This window comes from Leptosomus discolor, chromosome 12 (genome assembly GCF_034619465.1).
Source record: "Leptosomus discolor isolate bLepDis1 chromosome 12, bLepDis1.hap2, whole genome shotgun sequence".
Lineage (NCBI taxonomy): Eukaryota > Metazoa > Chordata > Aves > Leptosomiformes > Leptosomidae > Leptosomus > Leptosomus discolor.
This window is the reverse complement of record NC_141402.1, coordinates 14,253,050-14,272,195: the sequence shown is the minus strand read 5'-3', so window position 1 is coordinate 14,272,195 and position 19,146 is coordinate 14,253,050. Positions and strand designations below refer to the sequence as shown.

Below are 19,146 nucleotides of genomic sequence, written 5' to 3'. Positions count from 1 at the left end.
ACAGTACTGTTAATGAAAGGGATTTTTCCCCCTTTTTTAGGCTTTGTTGTGACTCCCCAAGACGAGATGTCTTGTCATACTATCTAAAACAGCATGAGTCCACTCCATTTTTCAAAGCCTAATCACCCCCTGTTCGATAATGCCTTTTGAGTCTCAAATCGAATGTAAAGGCAGGGAATGACCTGAAGGTGATCCTTTCTTAGTTGTACCATCTAGAGGCTGCAGCTGAGCTCTGGGTCCTAGTGTGGCAGGGATAACACTTGCTTTTGGTGGGAGATGGTCGTTGTCTTGGAGGTCTTAGACTTTAAACAGGCATGATGCTCAAAGGCTGGGAGACAGAAAGCATCATTCTCTCTGCTGTGCAGATACAGAACTTCATTTACTCTGTGGAGATGTTGACTGTATTTTTATGGCTTCTCTTTTCTTCTTCTCTTCTTCTTTCTGTGGGAAACAGCCCCCTCCATGTATGAGCATGCCTTGCTATTGAATACGTTTCCTTGACAGTGACCTGGCTGCTCCTTGTGTTTATCCACATGCCTAAATGTGTGTTATCCCCTCCTTCCCTTCTTCCCCTTTTTTTTAGTAACAGTTCTCTGGATCTGAACTGTTTGGTTGTGGGGTTTTTCCTCCAACCGAGCAAATACCAACCTCTGCACTGAAAACACAAGTAATGGCGTTATCAACAGTTCTCAAACACCCTGCTCAGCTGCAAGCTACTGAAAAATGCCATTGGGAATGATGCCTCATTGCATTCATGTCACTAGTAATGTCTTCAGCTGCTTTGCTCTGGTTTACTAATCAAATCTCAACTTTGCCAGTCCTGACTGTTAAGCCTTTAAACAGTCTTTATTTTGTGAACCTCTTGTGGGAGAGGGGAGGGGAAAAAGAAGCAAGTGACAAGGATCCCAGTTTCTCCTGGCAGCAGCAGGACCGCACAGATGTGAAGACAAGAAGCTAGACTGGAGACCATTGTCTTCTCAGTACTGCCTCTTCGTGGCATACACTCAGATACAGTTTGGTGCTCGTCCCTGTGCTTGCACTCTTCAATCTTTCCAAATTCCTGAGCTCAAAACCAAACATCGAGATAAACTTACCATTTAACTACCAGACGCTTGTGTACAGGAGCAGTTTTCAGTAGCAGTCACATTTTCCTTGCTTACAAACTAATGCTAGGGAGAAGTCCTTCTTTCAAGGAGCAGGATGGGATACTGCAACGGCCCATATAAGGGAGGAGAGTCATACTCAAAATTACTGCAAAAATTTACTTACAGATTTTCAGCATTGTGTGGTATTCTCTAGAAGCTCAAGGAAATCTGTTTTTGAGCATCCTGGAGAAAACTGCTTGTTCCACCCTGCAGTTGGTGTAGTGGTCATGGGAATATTGGTGATGTTTTCTGCTCTGCATTTATTTCTGACATAACATCTGCATTTTTGAAAAAGGACCTACTTTCATGTTGTTTGTTACTAAGTGTGGAAGAGAAGGAACAGGAGGAGGCTGGGTCACTTTAGGAATGCGAGGGCGGAGGAGGGACTCCTACTTATTTCGTTCAGGTCATGGCATAAAGTCCATACCATGGAGAGTGTGAAGCTGTGCTCACCAGGTACAGGAACTGCTTTTTCTTAGCAGCTTCTGGAACTCAAGAGAGGAGAAAACAGGGAGGAGATCAAGGTGGGAGCCTGTGCTTCTGCTCAAAGAAGTGTCTAATCCAAGATGGATGCAGCCACCTTGGGAATCATTTCAGGAGGGTCATGCTGAAGGGATTGTGGGAGGATGTTTACAAGACACTATAATCTTTTTGGCCACAGCTCCTAAAATAAAGGCAACATAAACAAGCAAAGCCTGTTTTTGTTAAAGCCTGAAGTGGCCGTCGTGCCAGGCACTGCAGCATAAAGGTTCTCAAAGGGTCTGGAGGTAGAGGTGAAGGCTTGCAGCCCAGCAGCCTGTGCCCGTGTTGGGAGACCTTTGGTCCTCAGCCTGTGGTTTTCCCTGTCTCCTCCTTTCCCACAGAGGATTGCAGGATGGAGTTTCCCCTTTGTTTCCTCCCAGAAAGGCTGCCATTGCCTCTCTGCTAGAGGCACTCACAGCACAAGGGGTGGGCTCTGCCACTTGTATGGTTACACATAAAGAGTGTTTCATGCCTAGTGTGTCAGACTGCAGACAGACACGACGTGCACCGTGTGGGACAGTCCATTCAGGCCTTGCACAAAGGTGGCTGATAGCAAATATTTGACTGGTTTTGTTCCAAGTGGCAGGAATGAGGTATCTGAATAAACAGTGTAGGTTTTGGGCTGAGCATAGGTTAGACCAGGCCCCATTTATGTCAGAGCTCATTACTGCTTTGAAGCTGCAGCAGCAATACTGTGATTACTAATGAGTCTCTCTAAATTACTCCATCTGCTCCTTCCTTCTTTCCTCTCACAAACATACACACTCTGCCCAGGAAGGGTAGAAAGACATTGAACAGTGCATTGCTTCTTCTGAGCTTTACGTCTTTTTGTCTGTGTGCATTTCCAGGGCCCAAAGGGAGAAAATGTTGGTTCGATCACTCAGCCTCTTCCCAGCAGCTACTTGATTTTCAGAGCAGCCTCCGAATCGGATGGTAAGTTTTGGTCTTTGCTTTCTCCAGATTGCATACTCTGTGCTAGTTAAGAAAACAGGTTGGTGCAAAAGAAATTCGTATGTAAAGGAAGAAACGGCAAGTCACCCAGCTTGAGATGCCGTTCGTTAGCAGCAGTCAGAATAGGTCGAGCAGACTACAGGAGCATTTCATATTCCTCACTGAACAGGCACCTTTCTGGCCATGTGTGTGCAAGAAGGACCTAGGCTTGTAGCTGGGGAAAAAACACTAAGTCAGTATGCACTAAAGAATGAAAGGAGTTGATCCCAAAATTGGGATGAGAGAGGGGGCTTACTTGTTTCTTCAGTTCAGCAGAGACTTTAGTGGGTTATCTGCCTACATCTTACATATGCTAGGTAGGGATCTATTGGAGGAAACGTAGCAGTATTGAAGAACTGTTGATAGATGTCTCTCAACCACCAGAATTTTCCTGTAAACTTGCTGTACCATGGTTTACGTTATAGCAGGCCCAGATGCTGGTGTCTCTACATGTAAAATACTATTCTAGGAATTCACAATTTTATGGAAGGTAAATTTAGGTCAGTACATAACAGGCATGCCAGCTTGCTATGTGAAAATCTCTATAAGTGACTTCAGTGGACCTAAAATATCAGTGATTTATAAGTAGATAAGAAGATTAAAAACGTGTTTTCATTCCATTTGACCTTCAGACTACTGTGAACTTTTTTTTCCATAGCAAATTAACCCAGACTGTTCATTTTATGGATACTTTTCACCTACCCCACCAATGGTGTTCATGTAGCCCATGTGCTCCTTTGGGTCTCATCTAAAGTAATTTTAAGGACACAAGGATTTTTTTTATGGCAAACAGTGGGCTTTTAAAGCTATGTTCTTCTGGTCCAGTGATTAAGTTTTACGTATTCCTCTTTAAGGCTGGAAATGGGACGATGCCAAATGCACCTTCAACATGGCACTTAAAATAGGAGGAAACCTTCCTTCATTACACGCTTGGCGTACTGTTCTTCCTACTACTGTGCAAAGAGGGCTGTTCATAGTGAGGGATACCATCTTGGCACTGAAAGCTGCTTGCAGATGCCTGTGTAGTGAAACGATAGGAAAATACGTGGAACTTGCATAGAGCTGTAGAAGCACATCTGTTTCTTTGAATATTATGCTTCTGATGCTTATGGAACAGTACAGCTTATTTGTGTAAAGGAATGCAGGATTCCAACCTGGCTCCAAATATCACCTGTCTAGAAGGTGATAGATTGTTAGAATAGTCTCTTGGAAAAAAAAACTGCTCTTGGGGTAGAGCTGCTAAATTACAGGCATTTCAAACCCTGTGGTACAGACAGCCCACAGAATAGATATACGGAACAGTCCCACAGAGTTCTTAGGCAACCAAATAGCATCAACAACTTTCTATCAATTCACATTTTCTAAATTGTTATCTCCTTAGAGATCCGTGTAACTTGGCTTTCCATTAACTTAATTAGAAAATGCGCAAAGAGACCAATGTGGTCATTCTATGTGTTTGAGACAAATTGCTGTCTCATGAAGTACTTTTTTCTGGCATTTCAGCTACCTTGTAAATGAAAACAGTTATTCTGGAGGAAACCTAATGATTAAACCTTAAAGCCAGCCTGGCAAAGAGACCTGTGGCTGAACTTCTACTGTCTCTTTTTACGACAACTGCCATAGGCCAGTTATGTGGAGTAAAATAGCTTTAGATTTGATCTAACTAACCTTACCCATAAAGGCTCCCAAGCTGGCTCCCGAGAGATCATCAAAGGTAAGACTTTTCTGGCTGTGATCTCTCTGTCTGGGTCATACACCACCTGCTGAAAAAGCACGGAAGGGACCATATCTGGTACATGAGAATTTTCAATATTTAAATGCCTGTGGGAAGCTTTCTGCCCAGTGAATTATGACATGTCTCTGGCATCGTAAGAGCTTAAAATAGTGAGTTAGTGGAATTTTATTTTTAAAGCCAAGGTATTGACCAAGATTCTTGGGAAGCATGCAGAGGCCAGGAAGGTCCAAGTAGAGTTACTTTAGGATTTAGTATAATTTTCCTTTAATTTGCTGCTTCTCTACAGTAGGGTCTTAAGGTTAGATGGAAAGCTAATGTGATCAAGGGAAGGAGGAGGAGCTGAGATACCTCTCAATTAGATATCGTAAATGTGTATGTAGAAAATAACTAGGGCCTTTGATTAAGGGTGAAATAATATATGCTCTTGAATAGCACTAGCAATTCCCTAGAGCCACCTGCACAGGTTTGGAGTGCCCACATTATGCCTGGTAGATCCTGAGAGTCTGAGGAGGTGACCGTGACAGCTGATGTGAAGTGAAGGTTTGGGATCTGTCCATTTAGCAGGGGACTTCCTAAAAAAAATTTATATAGTATTGCACCAGAAATACTAACATGAAAAATGGTGTAATTTTCAGCTGAATGAGAGTGTTTGACCTCACAGCTGAGGTCAGTGAGCTGTGAGAAGTAGCTGTACCTTGTGCAGGAGGGGAAGGAAGTCAGTCTGCAGACAAGAGGGAAGAACAGCTCATACACTCAGGCTAGCCTCCCTCCCAAACACAAGAGCTGTCCTGGCATGGTGACTGTGCTATGCTCCTTTTGTTTGTTAGTAGCCTTCGTGGGGGCACTTTGGGGTATCCGCTCCATTGAGCGGTGTAGACGTGCTGACAAATGGCCAAACACATGGGTGTCACACTCAGAGGTGGGTGACTTGGAAACAGTGTTAACGTCAGTAGGTGGTGTAAAACATACGCAGACAAAGACACAAGGAATAGAAACTGTTACATTTAAAGAACTCTGTATAAACTGTAGCAAATTAAGGCTTGTACTTTGCAATTAGTACAATTTGATTTTAAGCCCAGAAATGGTTGTAGACTGTTACCTAGCTTTACCTGTTGTAAAGAGGCCTCTCCAAGAGGGTGTGCCTGAGTTTGTTTCATTTCTTTAATACACTGGACAAACATAGAGGATGCAGTTGTGGTCGAGAGAGACAGGAGGTTAAGGTAAAATGAGCTAAGCTAGCTGACACAAATGGGGCAGGTGGAAGCTGTTCACTTGCATAACGTTAGCGTGTCTTTGTAGTATGTTCGCATCTTCTCCATAGATGCGCTATTCTGTGAATCTACAGCATCCCTGAGGAGGTGTCCTGACCATGTTCTTAACGCAGTCTCCCATGTTAGTAGTGGAAAATGAACCACACAGCATTTGCCAAATTTAACAGTAATTCGTGGAGGCCTCTGACTTGCTGGGGAATATTGAGTTGCAGCATATGTTAGATGTAAAGTTTTGCTATCCAGGCAACTCTATCATGATTAGCAGCTACGTGGCCTACTTTTTCTCTCAGCATTTCAGAATCCCTTTTTTCCCCTCTGCCATACCATCTGTGACAGACTGTTGGTAGGATTTAAGGTCCTGACTTCTGGACAGCCTGCGGAATCACCGCCAAGCTACAGTAGATTTCACATTCACAGTCCACAGCATCAGTCTGCTTTGTGATGTGTTTTAAAGACGTCTGGAATGTTATGTCAGCCTACAGGGTTTAACCTGTACAAACACAGGGTATTTCTTTCTTACCAGTTTCAGAGAAGAAAATTGCTTTTTCCAAGCCGGTGACTGTGTATGCGCTTCAGATTTATGCTGACGAGTGGCTTAGAATTAGTAGTTTAAACCTGTCCCGAGCTTCCTGCCCAGACAATTCTGGGGCTGCCCCTGAGATCTCCGAACTGATCCCGCAGACCTCCTAAGCATTTTGAGTCACCTGCTTAAATCTCATAGTGCCGATCTCCACCTTGCCATGGGCACTGCCACCAAAGGGGTTACTGGGGGAATTCAAAGTGGCAGATTACTAAGAGTTAAAGGCTTAACAGTGGAACTGTAAACCACACTTAAATTTTGTTCCTTATATCTGTCCTCTCCTTCAGGCATGCTTTGGGTAGTCTCCATTGTCTGATGTGAATGGAGTTGTGTGGAAATGCTGATGGTCTGGCTTGCGGTGTTGTTTCTTTGCTAGGCATCTGGCCCTTCCCCCAGAATTGATGCTCTGATCTGGGGAGGAAATTAGATTATTGAAATAAGGGTCACGCACAGAAGCAATGAACCAGGAGGAAGACTGCAATTTGAAACCAAGTTCATAATGAAATATATCACTGAATCCTGGCAGTACTGGAAAAGATAGAAGTTACCTTCTTAGCTTTATGTCTGCCCTTCATATTCCTTAGACCTTTGTCTTGGTTTGAAAAGACAGGTGTCTGTGGAGGAAGGCAGGAGCTTCCCTTGAAATGGAAAGTGCAACCCCCTTCCCTCCAAATTATTATAATTTTGAAATTAATGGGCCTTCAGGCAAAGATATGGGGAATAGGAATAACAGTTCTTTACTAATATATATATATATAACACAAGGCAGGGAAAAACAAACAACCCACTGGTTTACACTGACAGAGTCAGGAATACAACCTGACACCCTGTTAGGGTGGCAGTAGCAGTCCGATAAGATGCTGGCTGCAGTCCTCCTGAAGCGATGGATGTAGTGCTGTGGAAGCAGCGATCAGGTAAAAGAGTCTGGTCTTCCTCCGAAGGTCCAGTGGTAGGTAGGTAGTTCTTGTCCTCTGGAACTCCAGTGGGGGGAAAAGCTCCTCTGGGAATCCAGTGGAAGAAGGCTGCTAGGGTGTTCAAAATCTCCGTTTTTATTTGGCATGGACTGCTTGGCTCCTTCCCCCTCCTCCCCGGGCGGAGCATCTCACAATGGGATGGGGAGTCGTGAGGCAGTTCCTTGATGGGCCATTAACAGGAGATAGCCCAGGAGCGAGTTACCGATGGGTCAGGCGATAAGGCATTGTTGTGCCCAGTACCAGGAGATAGTCCAGAGGGGGGAGGCAGAGAGCACCGCCCCACCTGGTCTCAACAGCTCCTGAAGATGGTAATAGAATTTTTTATTTTTTTTTCCTTTTGGCACATTTTACACTGTAACCCAGGACAACCTTTCACAGGAGTTTAAAACCCAGGCATTTGCAACCAGACTTCATTTAGTTCGGTGCATAAATTGCACCTGCAGCTAATTGAGAGATCACGTTCTTGCATCTTGACAGCCGAAGTGTAAGAAATTATGCACACAGGCACCCAAGTGGTACAGCAAAATAAGCAGTCAGCTGAATGCGATGACCTTAATGTTCACTGACTGAACCAAATCAGCCTCTTCCTCATCATTCGTGATTTGTGTGCACTCGAGCAAGAATTCATCGTTTCCAGGTGACAGTCTGCTTCAGGTTGATTTTTAAAAGCATCTATCTTGTAAGCGTGAGGCACGAGGCCAAAAGCTGGATGACTTTAATAATTCAAGAAGAATAATATTCCCTTAGTGATGCCTCTCTGGAGGAATGTGTGGTTACTAGGTGTGAGGCTTTTGAAGTCTTAATTGGCAAGAGATCCATTACAGCCATTGCTACAGGAATGCAATGGAAAAAAGGTATAGTCCCAGACTGAGATTTCAGCGTGCAACGATGTGATTCCATCTCGAGCAGTTTTGTTATCGGTGAGTGCTGAGAGAACATTGGCTGGCTCCTCTGTGGTCACCTGTCACAAAATGCAGCAGATAGACTTGACACATCAAATTATGAGTTGTGCTAGGTGAATGATGGTGACTGTAAAGAATTTTGAAGCTGAATAGCTTAGTGTTTACTGCCTGGTGTTTTTTTTCTGTGGGATATTGTCATAATTTTAGATCTGTTTGAAGACTAGGACAGACTGAAGTTATTCCTTGAACTGAGCCTGGGTTAGCAGCATAAGCAACCTGCAGTTGTTCTGGTGCGTTTTTTTCCAAGGGGGAGAAGAAATGGCTTTTTTCACTTGGTTTTAGTAGTTCCTTTTGTCTGTGACAAAGAGTTGGCGTGAGCGCATGCCTGCCTCCTGTTCAGCCTTCCAGCCTCCAGGTTTCCACATGGTGCCAGCAGTGCCCTGCGGACCCGGGAGGCGTACTGCAAGGAGCCGGAGGGGTTCCATTTGCACAGCTGTACTGCAGGAGTCATCTCAAAGGACCACAAGGTGCTTTTCCAACCTGCTGAGCCAAAAGGCCTGGAGAAAGCATACAGAAGGTTTCAAAACATGTGGGATGCATGTTCAGCTTTGTTTTTGTGAAGTCAAGGCAACACATGTCCTTTATTAGCTTTTTTTTTTCCTCAAACCTTTCAAGAGAGAAGGAACTTTGGAACCAGCTGTGTTTTAACTGATTTTTTGAAGAGTTTCCTTTTTTAAATTGTCACTGATGACTGTCATCGTTTTACTGTAAACAAATGTAACAGAGGAAAAGGGTTACAGGCCTACTCAGGGGAGACACCTCTGTTTCATCTTTTTTTTTTTTTTTTTTCTCTTTTTTTTACAGTGAGCACAGCTGGGTGATGTGCAGATGTGTTCCTCTGACATTCCCCTTTCCTGGGACATCTGTCACATGCCAAATGCTGTGATCATCATTTGCCTAGGTGATGTAGGGAATGAATATTGAAACCGATGATTGGTGCAAGGAGAGAGGCTGCTGCAAAAGAGAGCAGGAACGCAAGCTGGCGCTAGCACGTTGGCAGGACATCCACTTCGGCACTTTAGGAACAGCCTTGTCAAAGAGTCTCACTCTTTCCCCATTGTTCCTGGAGGGAGCCAAAAGTGGCTGGGCAACCCACCCACCTGACCAGCTCAGGTCCTGAAAGATGGGTGATGTGAAATGTCCTCCTTGCACCAGCTGACAATACGAGTGACCCAGCTGGACTTGACTTTGCACATCGGAGTTGAGGATCTTCTCTGAGTGTAGGGTGTCATTTCTTCCTGTTATTGTCCTCACTGAGGACTTTGTTAGCTTCGTTGAAAGATTTCTGTTGCTGAATTTTGTAAACCCTTCTATGTGGCTTGTGAGATATATTGGGAGCGTTACACATAGATGTGTTACGGAAATATTGGATCAATAACTCTCCAAGACCAATTTGGAGGTATTAGAAAGCAAAGCGTTCTTCATTGCAGCGCTGGGTGCACACAGAAATCATTTTGCAAAGCTGAGCGTGCTTTTTGGTCGCACGGTCACAGCCTTTATAGACCTTTCCCATTATATAGTCATCACCTTTCCCCGAAAAGGCGGTGTTATTCTAATGATTTCCCAGAAATGTTTTACGTAGGTTCCTTCCTACCTGCGCATGCTCTATCAAGCAGAACCCAATGGGTCGGTGGTCTTTCGAGGGTGGTCCATAGTCTTCCTCACAATGTCTTCTGGTGGAATCCTCCTTCTTGAGTGCAAGCCAGGGCCCCTTTTCTGATACAACCTCTTGTAACAATCAGTCCTGTAGATGTTTGCTTGGCATCTCCTTAACATCTGCATGTGTAGATAGCTTTGTCTCCTTGATGTGTCCTTGATACCTGGAGCTTTGTCTCCTTGATGTCTGTCTGGTATGTACAGCTTTGAGGGAGCTCCTGCTGTACCTGGGCTCCTGCAGTTTCTGTACATTCCTCTTTCATCAGCAAACAGGCTATGCAGAGTTTCACGACCCAAAGTTTCACATAGTTTCACAACCCCTAATTCAAATGTTAGCAAAACCGAAATTCGTACAGAAGTTGAAAACTTCATCAGATGGACTATTTTACTCCCTCCTCCGTCCTTCCCCCTCCACAGCCCAGGTAAAAGAAAGACCTTACTCTGCGGGCTGCCCCTTGGAAGCCAGTGACAAAATACTAAATGCAATGAAGAAAGGGTCAAGCTCAGAAGTAACATTTGAAAGGGAATGCTCAGTTCAAAGCTCCCAAGCAGGTGGAAGTGATGCAGGTGTTTTTGAGACAACGTGATCTCTGCAGAAATTGTCCAAAAGTAATCATTGAGGTGGATTTGGTACAAGAAGAGCTTAAAAGTCTATGGGGAGATTCTGCCATGGGCTGACAATGTGCTCTTGGATTTTTCCTTCAGAATTTAAACATGCGCTTGTTTTAAGTCACAATTTGTAGAAAATTATAACTGGTAATTGATTGCAGTGTTTTACATTGCATCTTTAAAAACCTCAAACCTTCTAAAAGAATACTGGTGTAACTCCTTCATAGCTCTTTTTGCTTCCTTTATATATGTCATATTGGGCTGCCATTCCTCTCTGAAGGGACCCACATTTTACTGCATCTTTCTCTGATCTAATTACCTTGCATACAAAAAAACTGACTTCAGTCAACCACTCAAAATTAGGAAATGTGAGAATTAAGGTAACCATGAAACCTTCATGCAGACTACTGTGACCATAGATGACAGCCCTTAAACATGTGACCACATACTTTCTTCCCTTTCTGCAGTTCCTGAGGGAGTGAGTAGACTTGTCAGGTAAGCAATTAAGTTATCCAAATGCTAGCACTTTGGTATCGTTTTCACAATAAAGAAGAATATTACTCAACAGCAAGATCACTCAGATGTAAAAACATTTCATGTAGCCCTTTAGCAAGGAAACAGGTTTATCTTGTGTGCAATCACTGAAATTGAGAGGATGTAATTTTATGGTGTTATGCTGCAATTAACACACCGTTGACATGCAGAGAATGTAACCTTTTCATTTACAGAGGAAATCCCATATTTCATGTCTGGTTTTGTGGCATGTGTTTGTTTGGATTCACAGCACCACCTGATGGCTGAAGGCCCATTTCTTAGCTTGGGGATGCTCTGTGTCCCTTGAATTCACTTTCTGTTAGAAATGAAAACAAGGGTATACACTGATGCCATTTCTGTGTTGTGCAGAGCACAAGTAATGCTGGCCACTGATGCACAGCGAGTTCCTCTAAAGCTTTCTGTCTCTGCCTTGGAATATTAAAATGAATATTTTAATATTTTCTTTTTCAATTTAGGCTTCTTGAATAAGGCTTCAAAAAATACTTAAGTTATTCATAACCCGTTCCAGGGAGTTATCTAAAGAGATAAAAACCTCGATATGTTACATAGGAATTTCCTCTGCTAATGAGGTGGACCCCAAAGGTTTGGCCAAGCCTGTGAGCCGATGTCAGCGCCGGTGAATACCAGTGGCCGTGCCGGTGTGGGGTGAGAGAGCTGCCTGTGGGGTCACGGCCGGCAGGGCCTGCTCTGCCTGCAGCCCCGGGGGGGCACGTGAGGGAGATGGCTGAGGGAGACTTCGGGGTCACCCTCGCCGCCCTTGTTAGAAAGCGTAACCGCAGCCAGTGCGTTGCCGTAACCGTCAGAGGTAACGTAATGTCTGTGCGTGCTGCAGGGCGCTGAGGAGCTGACTGGTGCCACCCCAAAGGGCTCGTTCAGAGCTGCAAATCAGGCTACCTATCAAAGCACCTGCTTTAAAAGCCCATTGAATATAAAAATATATCTTGACATATGCAGCGTTTCCAAATGGCAAGTCATACAGTCCTCACTCTACAGAACTGGAAAAGAAAAGCAAAGGGAAAGAGAGGAAAGCTGAAGGAGGTGAGCCTAAGCAGGAGTGTGCTCCCTTGTATGGAAGAGCTGAAACAGGTTTTCATCTTGGTGAGTTGGAGGAGAGGGGATATGTAGGAGGAAGTGGATTTGAGCTCAGTGCAGCCGTTAACTGTAATGAGTTATCCATGCAAATCCTCCACATGGTGAGAAGGGAATAAATCTCTGCATGTAAAGCCTTAATGCAAGAATATTTGTTAAATACAAAATAATGTTAAATCAATTCCAACAGCCTTCAACCTTCCTACTCTTTTATTAACCATTATGTGTGATTTTATTATTAAATCATAAGCTGATGCTGAAGGAATTTATGCGATGAAATTAGAATAAATGACTGAGCTCTGTAGTCTTTGTCGTTCAGCGTTCATGTGCAATCGTTCAAGGTTTTGTTTTTTTTTTTTCTCATTTACTGGTTGCAGCTGTGTACCAAAGCAAGCACTGAAAGCTACTCAAATTTATATACATTTGTTTACGTACATATGATCTGGATTTTTTTTCAAACTCTCGTTGATCTTCTTACAGAGCCAAATTTTGGTCGTATTAAAGTTGATGGGAGCTCTGCCCAAGAGAACAGCAGGATCCCAGCGAGATTTATGCATATGCTAGATGCTAAGTGTGCGATAGAATTGAATGTAATGGAAACGTTTCCCAAGTGGGGCCTAGGAATGAACGTGGTCCAGGGAAAACCTGTTTGTAGCACTTGCCATTGCTAGAGCAAAATCCTTTTGTTTTCTTCACTGCCTCTCAAACATACTTCTAATTATTGCAAAATATGTTCTGAGGAGTGTAATAAAGAACTCTGTTTTACGTGCTTGAAATTAGAGGATAACTCCCTCGATACTTCAATTCTTGAGTGTTCAGCCAGTTTGCAGGTGTCTTGGCCTCGTTAATGACAGCACTACAGGAGCAGGCTATTTTCAGGTGCTTCCGAGAATACAGCGACTCCAGCGTCGTGGTGGTTAGGCTTTAACACTAACACACAGCTTTGTAGTCTTGTGTGGATCGTTGCAAGAGGAGCCAAGGGTCGGCTTAGATTCCTCTGCTTTTCATTTGCTGCCTGCCTGTGGGATCTACACAGGTCTTAAGAAAATCCAGGGAGGCTGTGCATAGGAACTGCAGTTTGTGTCTGTGCTGTGCTTATAGTTTCTGGTATTTGCAAAGTAGACCCTTCAGGTAAAGATGTGACAAGATAAGGAAAACTGATGCTCCACCCAGATTATCTGATGGACTAGGCAGGGAGAAAGAACGGAGAAAAACAAAAAAAATACAGAGAAAGAGGAAAAATAAACAGCCTGATAAGTGACTCCCTTTAGTTTTAATCATTCTGGCAAATATTGAACATCCTGGCTCTTGTTTGGAGTGATTGTTGTAGCAGCACTACCCACCGCTTGGGACCCCCGAGCCGGCTGTAGTTCGGTGATCCCACGCTAAGCAGGGGCCTCTCCTGTGCAGCGTGGTGCCTCGGTGTCTCCCTGCCGTTGGGTGGTGTGTGTGTGGTGGGGATGTCCCATCCTGAACGTGTTTTTGGAGTGTATTACGTGCAGACATGAGCTGCTAGGGGGTTTGAAAGCACCGTAGCTGTAGACATTTCCTGCATCTAGGACAAAATCAGAAAGGGACAAAAGGAGATGTGAACAGGTTGTGGGAGATCAGAGGAAGAGCTGCTATTAGGGAAGGGGGAGTTGGACTGAGTGTCCTACTATGTTACCCATGCAGACGTATCACTCATGCAGCCACTAAAACACACCATTTCTGGCAAGATAACCTAGGGATTTTATGTATGAAAATTAGATTGTTGTACACAGTGACTTCCTGAATTGTAATGAGCTTTACTCCCAGGCAAGAAGCTTTTGAGAAGCAATGCATGAATTATCTTATTTACCCTCCTGTGCTTAAATAATTCCTTTTGTTTTCACAGGCCGATGCTGGCTGGATGCTTTGGAACTTGCCCTGCGTTGCTCCAGCCTCTTCCGGCTCAGTGCCTCCAAGCAGGGAAAGGATGGAGACATGAACTGCTCGAGCGATTCTGCACATGCGGGGCTCAACCACCTCTTGCACACAAGCCCTATCTCAGACCAGGAGTTCTTCCAGTAAGATGGGGCTATCACTTCCTAATGCACAGAGTGGTGTTGCATGGCTCATGCTTGGTCATTCCTTTAACATAATCCACCCAGAGTCCACTAAGGAAACCCGTTTGAAAACCAGCCTGTGTGTTCTTCGGCTGCGTCCGTCACTAATCCGTGCGTAGGAGGTTTGTTGTCACCTACTGCTTGAGCACACAGGCTGGGGGCAACCTCGGCTGTGCTTGTTTTTTCTTCTGGCTCCTGCCTGGGCCAAAATGCTGTCTGGAGACGCTGCTGTGGGAAATGGTTTGCCTGAGTAAAGACTGCAGAATCTAGCTGCTAGAGTAGACCTGTAGTTACACAAACACAATCACTAACAATGTCTGTCTGTTGGCTAGCACATATGGCTCTGAGTCTGGTCTATTTTTTAATAATGTGTTCTCTTTTCTCACAATACTGTATCATAGTCAGCAGAGTGCACACACTGCATCCTTAGTTTTATAATTACTTTCTCTCTCTACACGGGTTTTGAGTGGTTTCCAATTTCTTCCTTGATGCATCAGATAAATTTTTACATAAGAGAAAAAAGTCCCCACAGCCGCCGTACTATTCATATTCCTAGTATTACTGCAGCATTTTGGAACAGCTCACATCAAAGCTCTGTAAGCATTAAAAAACCCCAGGCCTTATCTGTTGCTCATAGCTAAATAGACAACTTCAAAAATCCCTGTGGTATAGACACTTGGCCCTTGGAGTGGGAACTGGGAGATGTAGGGTCTATTTCTAGTTCTGCTGATAGGAATTTGACTCTTAGGGCTCACAGCAATGCCCCATTAGTTACACAGTTTTTAGGGCAGCAATTTTTGCAGTCTGCAAAGATGATGCCTTGCACAGTGGGACCTCATCTTTAAGTGGTTTTCTTAGGCTCTGTTATAACAACAGCAGGGATCCGAGTCCTCTTCAGAGTGTTGAGGTATCTCTGGTCCCATGGGACCAAAGGGGTGACAGCATTTTGATCTGCCCTTTGCTCTGAAAGGCTCTGGTATTCTCAGCATGTGTTCTCCAGTCCTGCGGTTTGGGTTTTTAGCTAGAGTTTGAAGAAGAGCTTTACTGAAGAGCAGTGGGAGAAGAGAAGGAAATCTGATGTGTCACCAGGGCATGTGCCCTAGCACTTGTGCAAATACTTCTATTGTTCTTGGGCTTCTTCCATAATACTTTGCTTTCTAATTTTTTTCTGCCTGAGAGAGTCTCTTAAGACTCTGCTCGCTGTGATAGTGAATCCAGGAATGCAGTGGACTCGTTTTCCAGCTAACAGATGGGTGTACAGAAGTCCAATATTAAAATAGAGCCTGTGGCGCTGAGAACATTCAGGCAGACCCATGACTGCTGTAGGGGAGTGCAGAAGATAGAGTTAAAACCATATTAAAGTATTTCTTCAAAATACGATGTGTAGATGACGCTTAAATGATGCCTCTGTTTCACGTCTTAGTTGTTCAACATTAAAAGCCCTCTTGAGTTATGGGGCTCAGCAGTAGCACACATCACAGGGTTTTCAGCAGGACAGAGGACCCACAATTGGAAACAGATTTTTCTGACAGGCTCAGATTTTAGCTGAGTCTGGTTCAAGCTGGGTGTTCAGCATCTGGTTGTCTGGACAATACACGCTCCTTTCTGAGTCCTGCCACTGGTTTTAATGTGTACCCTGACTTTCCCCAGTGCTTAAAGCCCAGGGGAGTTTGATGGTTGCAGGACAGGGGGATGAGTTGCTGTCGTCCGTGGAGGAATTTAAACATTTAAACAAGGGAGAATGCACAACCAAAACTGTGCAAGTGCTGAGCAAAGGGTTTTTAGTTTGCCACTGACAGTGGTGTCCTCATAGGGATTCAATCATTCTAATTAAATGCCTTCCCTACAGGGAATCTTACCAATTAAATTGGCACACTGTTGTTAGGGGGCCAGTTAATTACATTTAACTCTATCTTCAAATTAGCCAAACTACTCTGTCAAGAAAAGAAAAAGAAAAGGGAGATGAAGGATATTGTAGGGAGAACAAAACCCAAGAGAGTTGGCAAAGGCAGATCTTCCATTGAGCCAAAGTTGTGTTTGTCTGCTGGCTGCTTTGCTCCTTTCCTGCTGGGAAAGAAGTCAAGATTATAGAGTGATTCTGAAATGTGTGTCTTCAGTAGCATATGAAAATAAGAGGGAGAGAACTGTGCAAGTGAATCAAAGCCTAAAGTGCTGAGTAAATCTGTGATTTTAGAGAAGAGGCCTTTAGGGCACCAGGCACTCTTCTTTTTCATATGAAGTTGTATTTCTTGTGATTTCCATGTCTTATCTCCAGCAGCTCCAGGAATCTGGCTGGTTTACTTGTTTGACAAGAGCCAAAGGTTTTTTTTTTTTTGCTTTGTGTAGAAGACCGGTATCAAACCCAAAGAAGTCCTGGTCACTGACTGAAGTTTCCAGGAATGCTCCTAGAGAATAAAGCACTGGTATAAGACAGCTCCAATATGCTGAAACAGTAAATTAGCTGTGAAAAATGCCAAGTTATTCATGTTCATGTGGAAATCCAGTGTTGACTTTTAGCATAGTTATTCCCTCCCAGCTTTTAAAGCCTGGTCCGAATCCCTTTGGAAGCCCCTGGGAGGTCTTTACACTGATTTTAGTTCAAGCTCGTGGCGTGGCTTTTGTTTTTAGCATATTGCACATATTCAGTGATGATTCTGTTAGAGGAATAGAAGAGCCTGGCTCCACTTCAACATCTCAAATTCGGTCCTTAGAATGAGGAGCATCTGTTTTCCCTTTGGTTCCCCAGAGCAGCTCCTCAGCTCTGGATGTGTGAAGTCTTGCCTTGCTTGTGGCTGGTGCGCAGTCAGTGCGCGGTTGAGTGGCATTTCATGTGAATTTAATTCCCTCTTGGACTGAATCTGAAATGCTTAAAAATAATGGGGGGGAGCAGAGGAAACTAAGCAAAGAGTCGTTCGCTCCACTGAAATGTCAGATATTTCCCAAATGTGAGGCAGGTGACGCTGAAAAACACTTGCTCTTCTTACAAATGTGAAATAGAAACAAGTGATATTTCTCGGTCGTGAACCATAAGCCTTATAATGAACTGTTCTTTCAAGCATTTTCACCTCATGGAGAAAACTTTCGCTAGGCAAGGGAGCATAGCAACCACAGACAAACACTCACATATTTAGCTGATCATTGGAAAATTAAGAAATAAATTAGGTATTTAAATGATCAGCAACTAATAACTTCCTGCACCTACCATCCGGTAGTATCAGTCATGGCACTTGCTGGTTGCTAGCTAAAAAAAAGGAGTAGCATCCTGGCACTAGAATGATAATGTGTAATGTTTAATAGCAAATCATTAGTGCTGGAGTATAGTGGTCATTGACTCTCTGATTTATGATCTTAGTTTTATTTGACAGTGAAACTGTAAATTTAAAAAACGTGTAGTTTATATATACACACACATAGACATATAGGCATACATACACATATATATATAAAAATATAAATGGAGTTAAAAGAGATTTTCTAAAGGCACAGAAAGCTGTAGACGACACTTCCAAAAGAACTCTAGAAACTGAGCTTCTCCAGAAACTGAGCTGTGACTGTCACAATGTGGCTTGCTTGGCGTGTTAAAACTCATAAGCTTATTTCAGTGCATAGTTGGAAGTTGAGATCTGAAAAGCTGCTGCCAGTTCTGTGTTCTGACTCTTCTGTTGTTTGTTTTTTAATCTGACTAGCAATGCCTAGTTATCTTTAAAAAAAAAAAAAAAAAGGAAAAAAAGGAGAGGGAGAACAAGGAATGGGAATTTTCAGCATTAATCTATAATCAAAATTAGAACATGCCTACAATGGCCTGAGAAAAGGCCTGTCATTAAGAGACTTCAAGCTTGACAGAACACACCCATGTACTGAGGACAGAAATCTTGCTTTGAGAGGAAGACGAACTACAGGAAGTAACAAAACTCTTCAAGATCCAGGGCCCGTTTAGATCCTCTGAAACTCCTTGTATGGCTGAAAATCTTTTCTTATTGCTGTATCCAAGAGCAGTTTTGTGTGAGGACTTGAGTAAGAAATTCTCAGAGGAAGGTCAAGCTGAGAAGGTCAGCACCTGAGAGCTAGGCTGGGCCATGGAAGAGAGGGTGGTGTGCAAAGACATGTATGAATAGGGAAAAGTGAAGCCCATGATAAATATCACTTGAAAACCACAGGCATTTAGTGAATACTTTTCAGCGTCTGACCTCTGGCCTACCTAATCATATTTGCTATCTGCCACATGAACTGCATATGCTTTTTCAAATTGAGATACTATAGGCTACTTGAGAGAGAATTTTTGGCTTTCTCCTCTTTTTCTAAAGCCTGGATCACTTGCTACACCTTCCACAGTTTCCCTTGGATGCTGTTATAATCTGAGTATCCTTCCATGTCGCTGTCCAGTCCATGCTTCCAACTCAGTTCTTCCACGCAGCACTATCTGGGGGAAGTGCATTCCCCAGGTTAGTTTGGGGGTGGGGAAATACTTGCTTCTGCTGACTTTTAAATTTGCCTTTTCTAGTGTAGGCCTGACTTAGGACCACCATCTATCGAGTTAAAGTAGTAGTAACACTGAAAAGAAAATGTATCCCATAATGTCACACCTTTCCCATATGCTGCAATCCACTGGTTTGCTTCTTAAAGGGAAAAATCTGTCCTGATTGACACTTCAGTTCTCTAATCAGCAGTGTGCAGCTGTTCGCTCGTGTGTGCTCTGTATCCCTCTGGTGTGTGGGCTCCCATCGGAGCCAGCGGCTGTTCTGCGTAAGGGTGGGTCAGTGGAGCTGTGTGGCACATCTTGCAAAGTGCAGTTCAGAGGAGAGAATTTCAATGGAAAATATCTCACTGTTTCCATGATAAAACCCCTGTTATTCAGGAAATCAATGCCTTGTGCTGTCCTGGTCTGCACACCCTGTTTTGAGTCCTGGGGTGTGTTTTTACCTTGTCTAAAAGGCTTTGTTTGTGAATCAAATTGAAGCGAGTAATGAACTG

The 19,146-nt window shown here is 43.7% G+C and overlaps 1 protein-coding gene across 3 annotated transcripts in view; it reads left to right on the top strand.

The window, feature by feature from the left end:
* The window catches only part of OSBPL5 (oxysterol binding protein like 5), a 62,245-nt gene that overhangs the window by 21,881 nt on the left and 21,218 nt on the right, over window positions 1-19,146 (top strand). For all 3 annotated transcript variants that reach the window (XM_086471994.1, XM_086471993.1, XM_086471992.1), the window contains 2 exons: window positions 2,516-2,600; window positions 13,965-14,136. In XM_086471994.1, coding sequence (XP_086328120.1) covers window positions 2,516-2,600; window positions 13,965-14,136 — 257 coding nt within the window. The remainder of the gene's footprint in view (window positions 1-2,515; window positions 2,601-13,964; window positions 14,137-19,146) is intronic.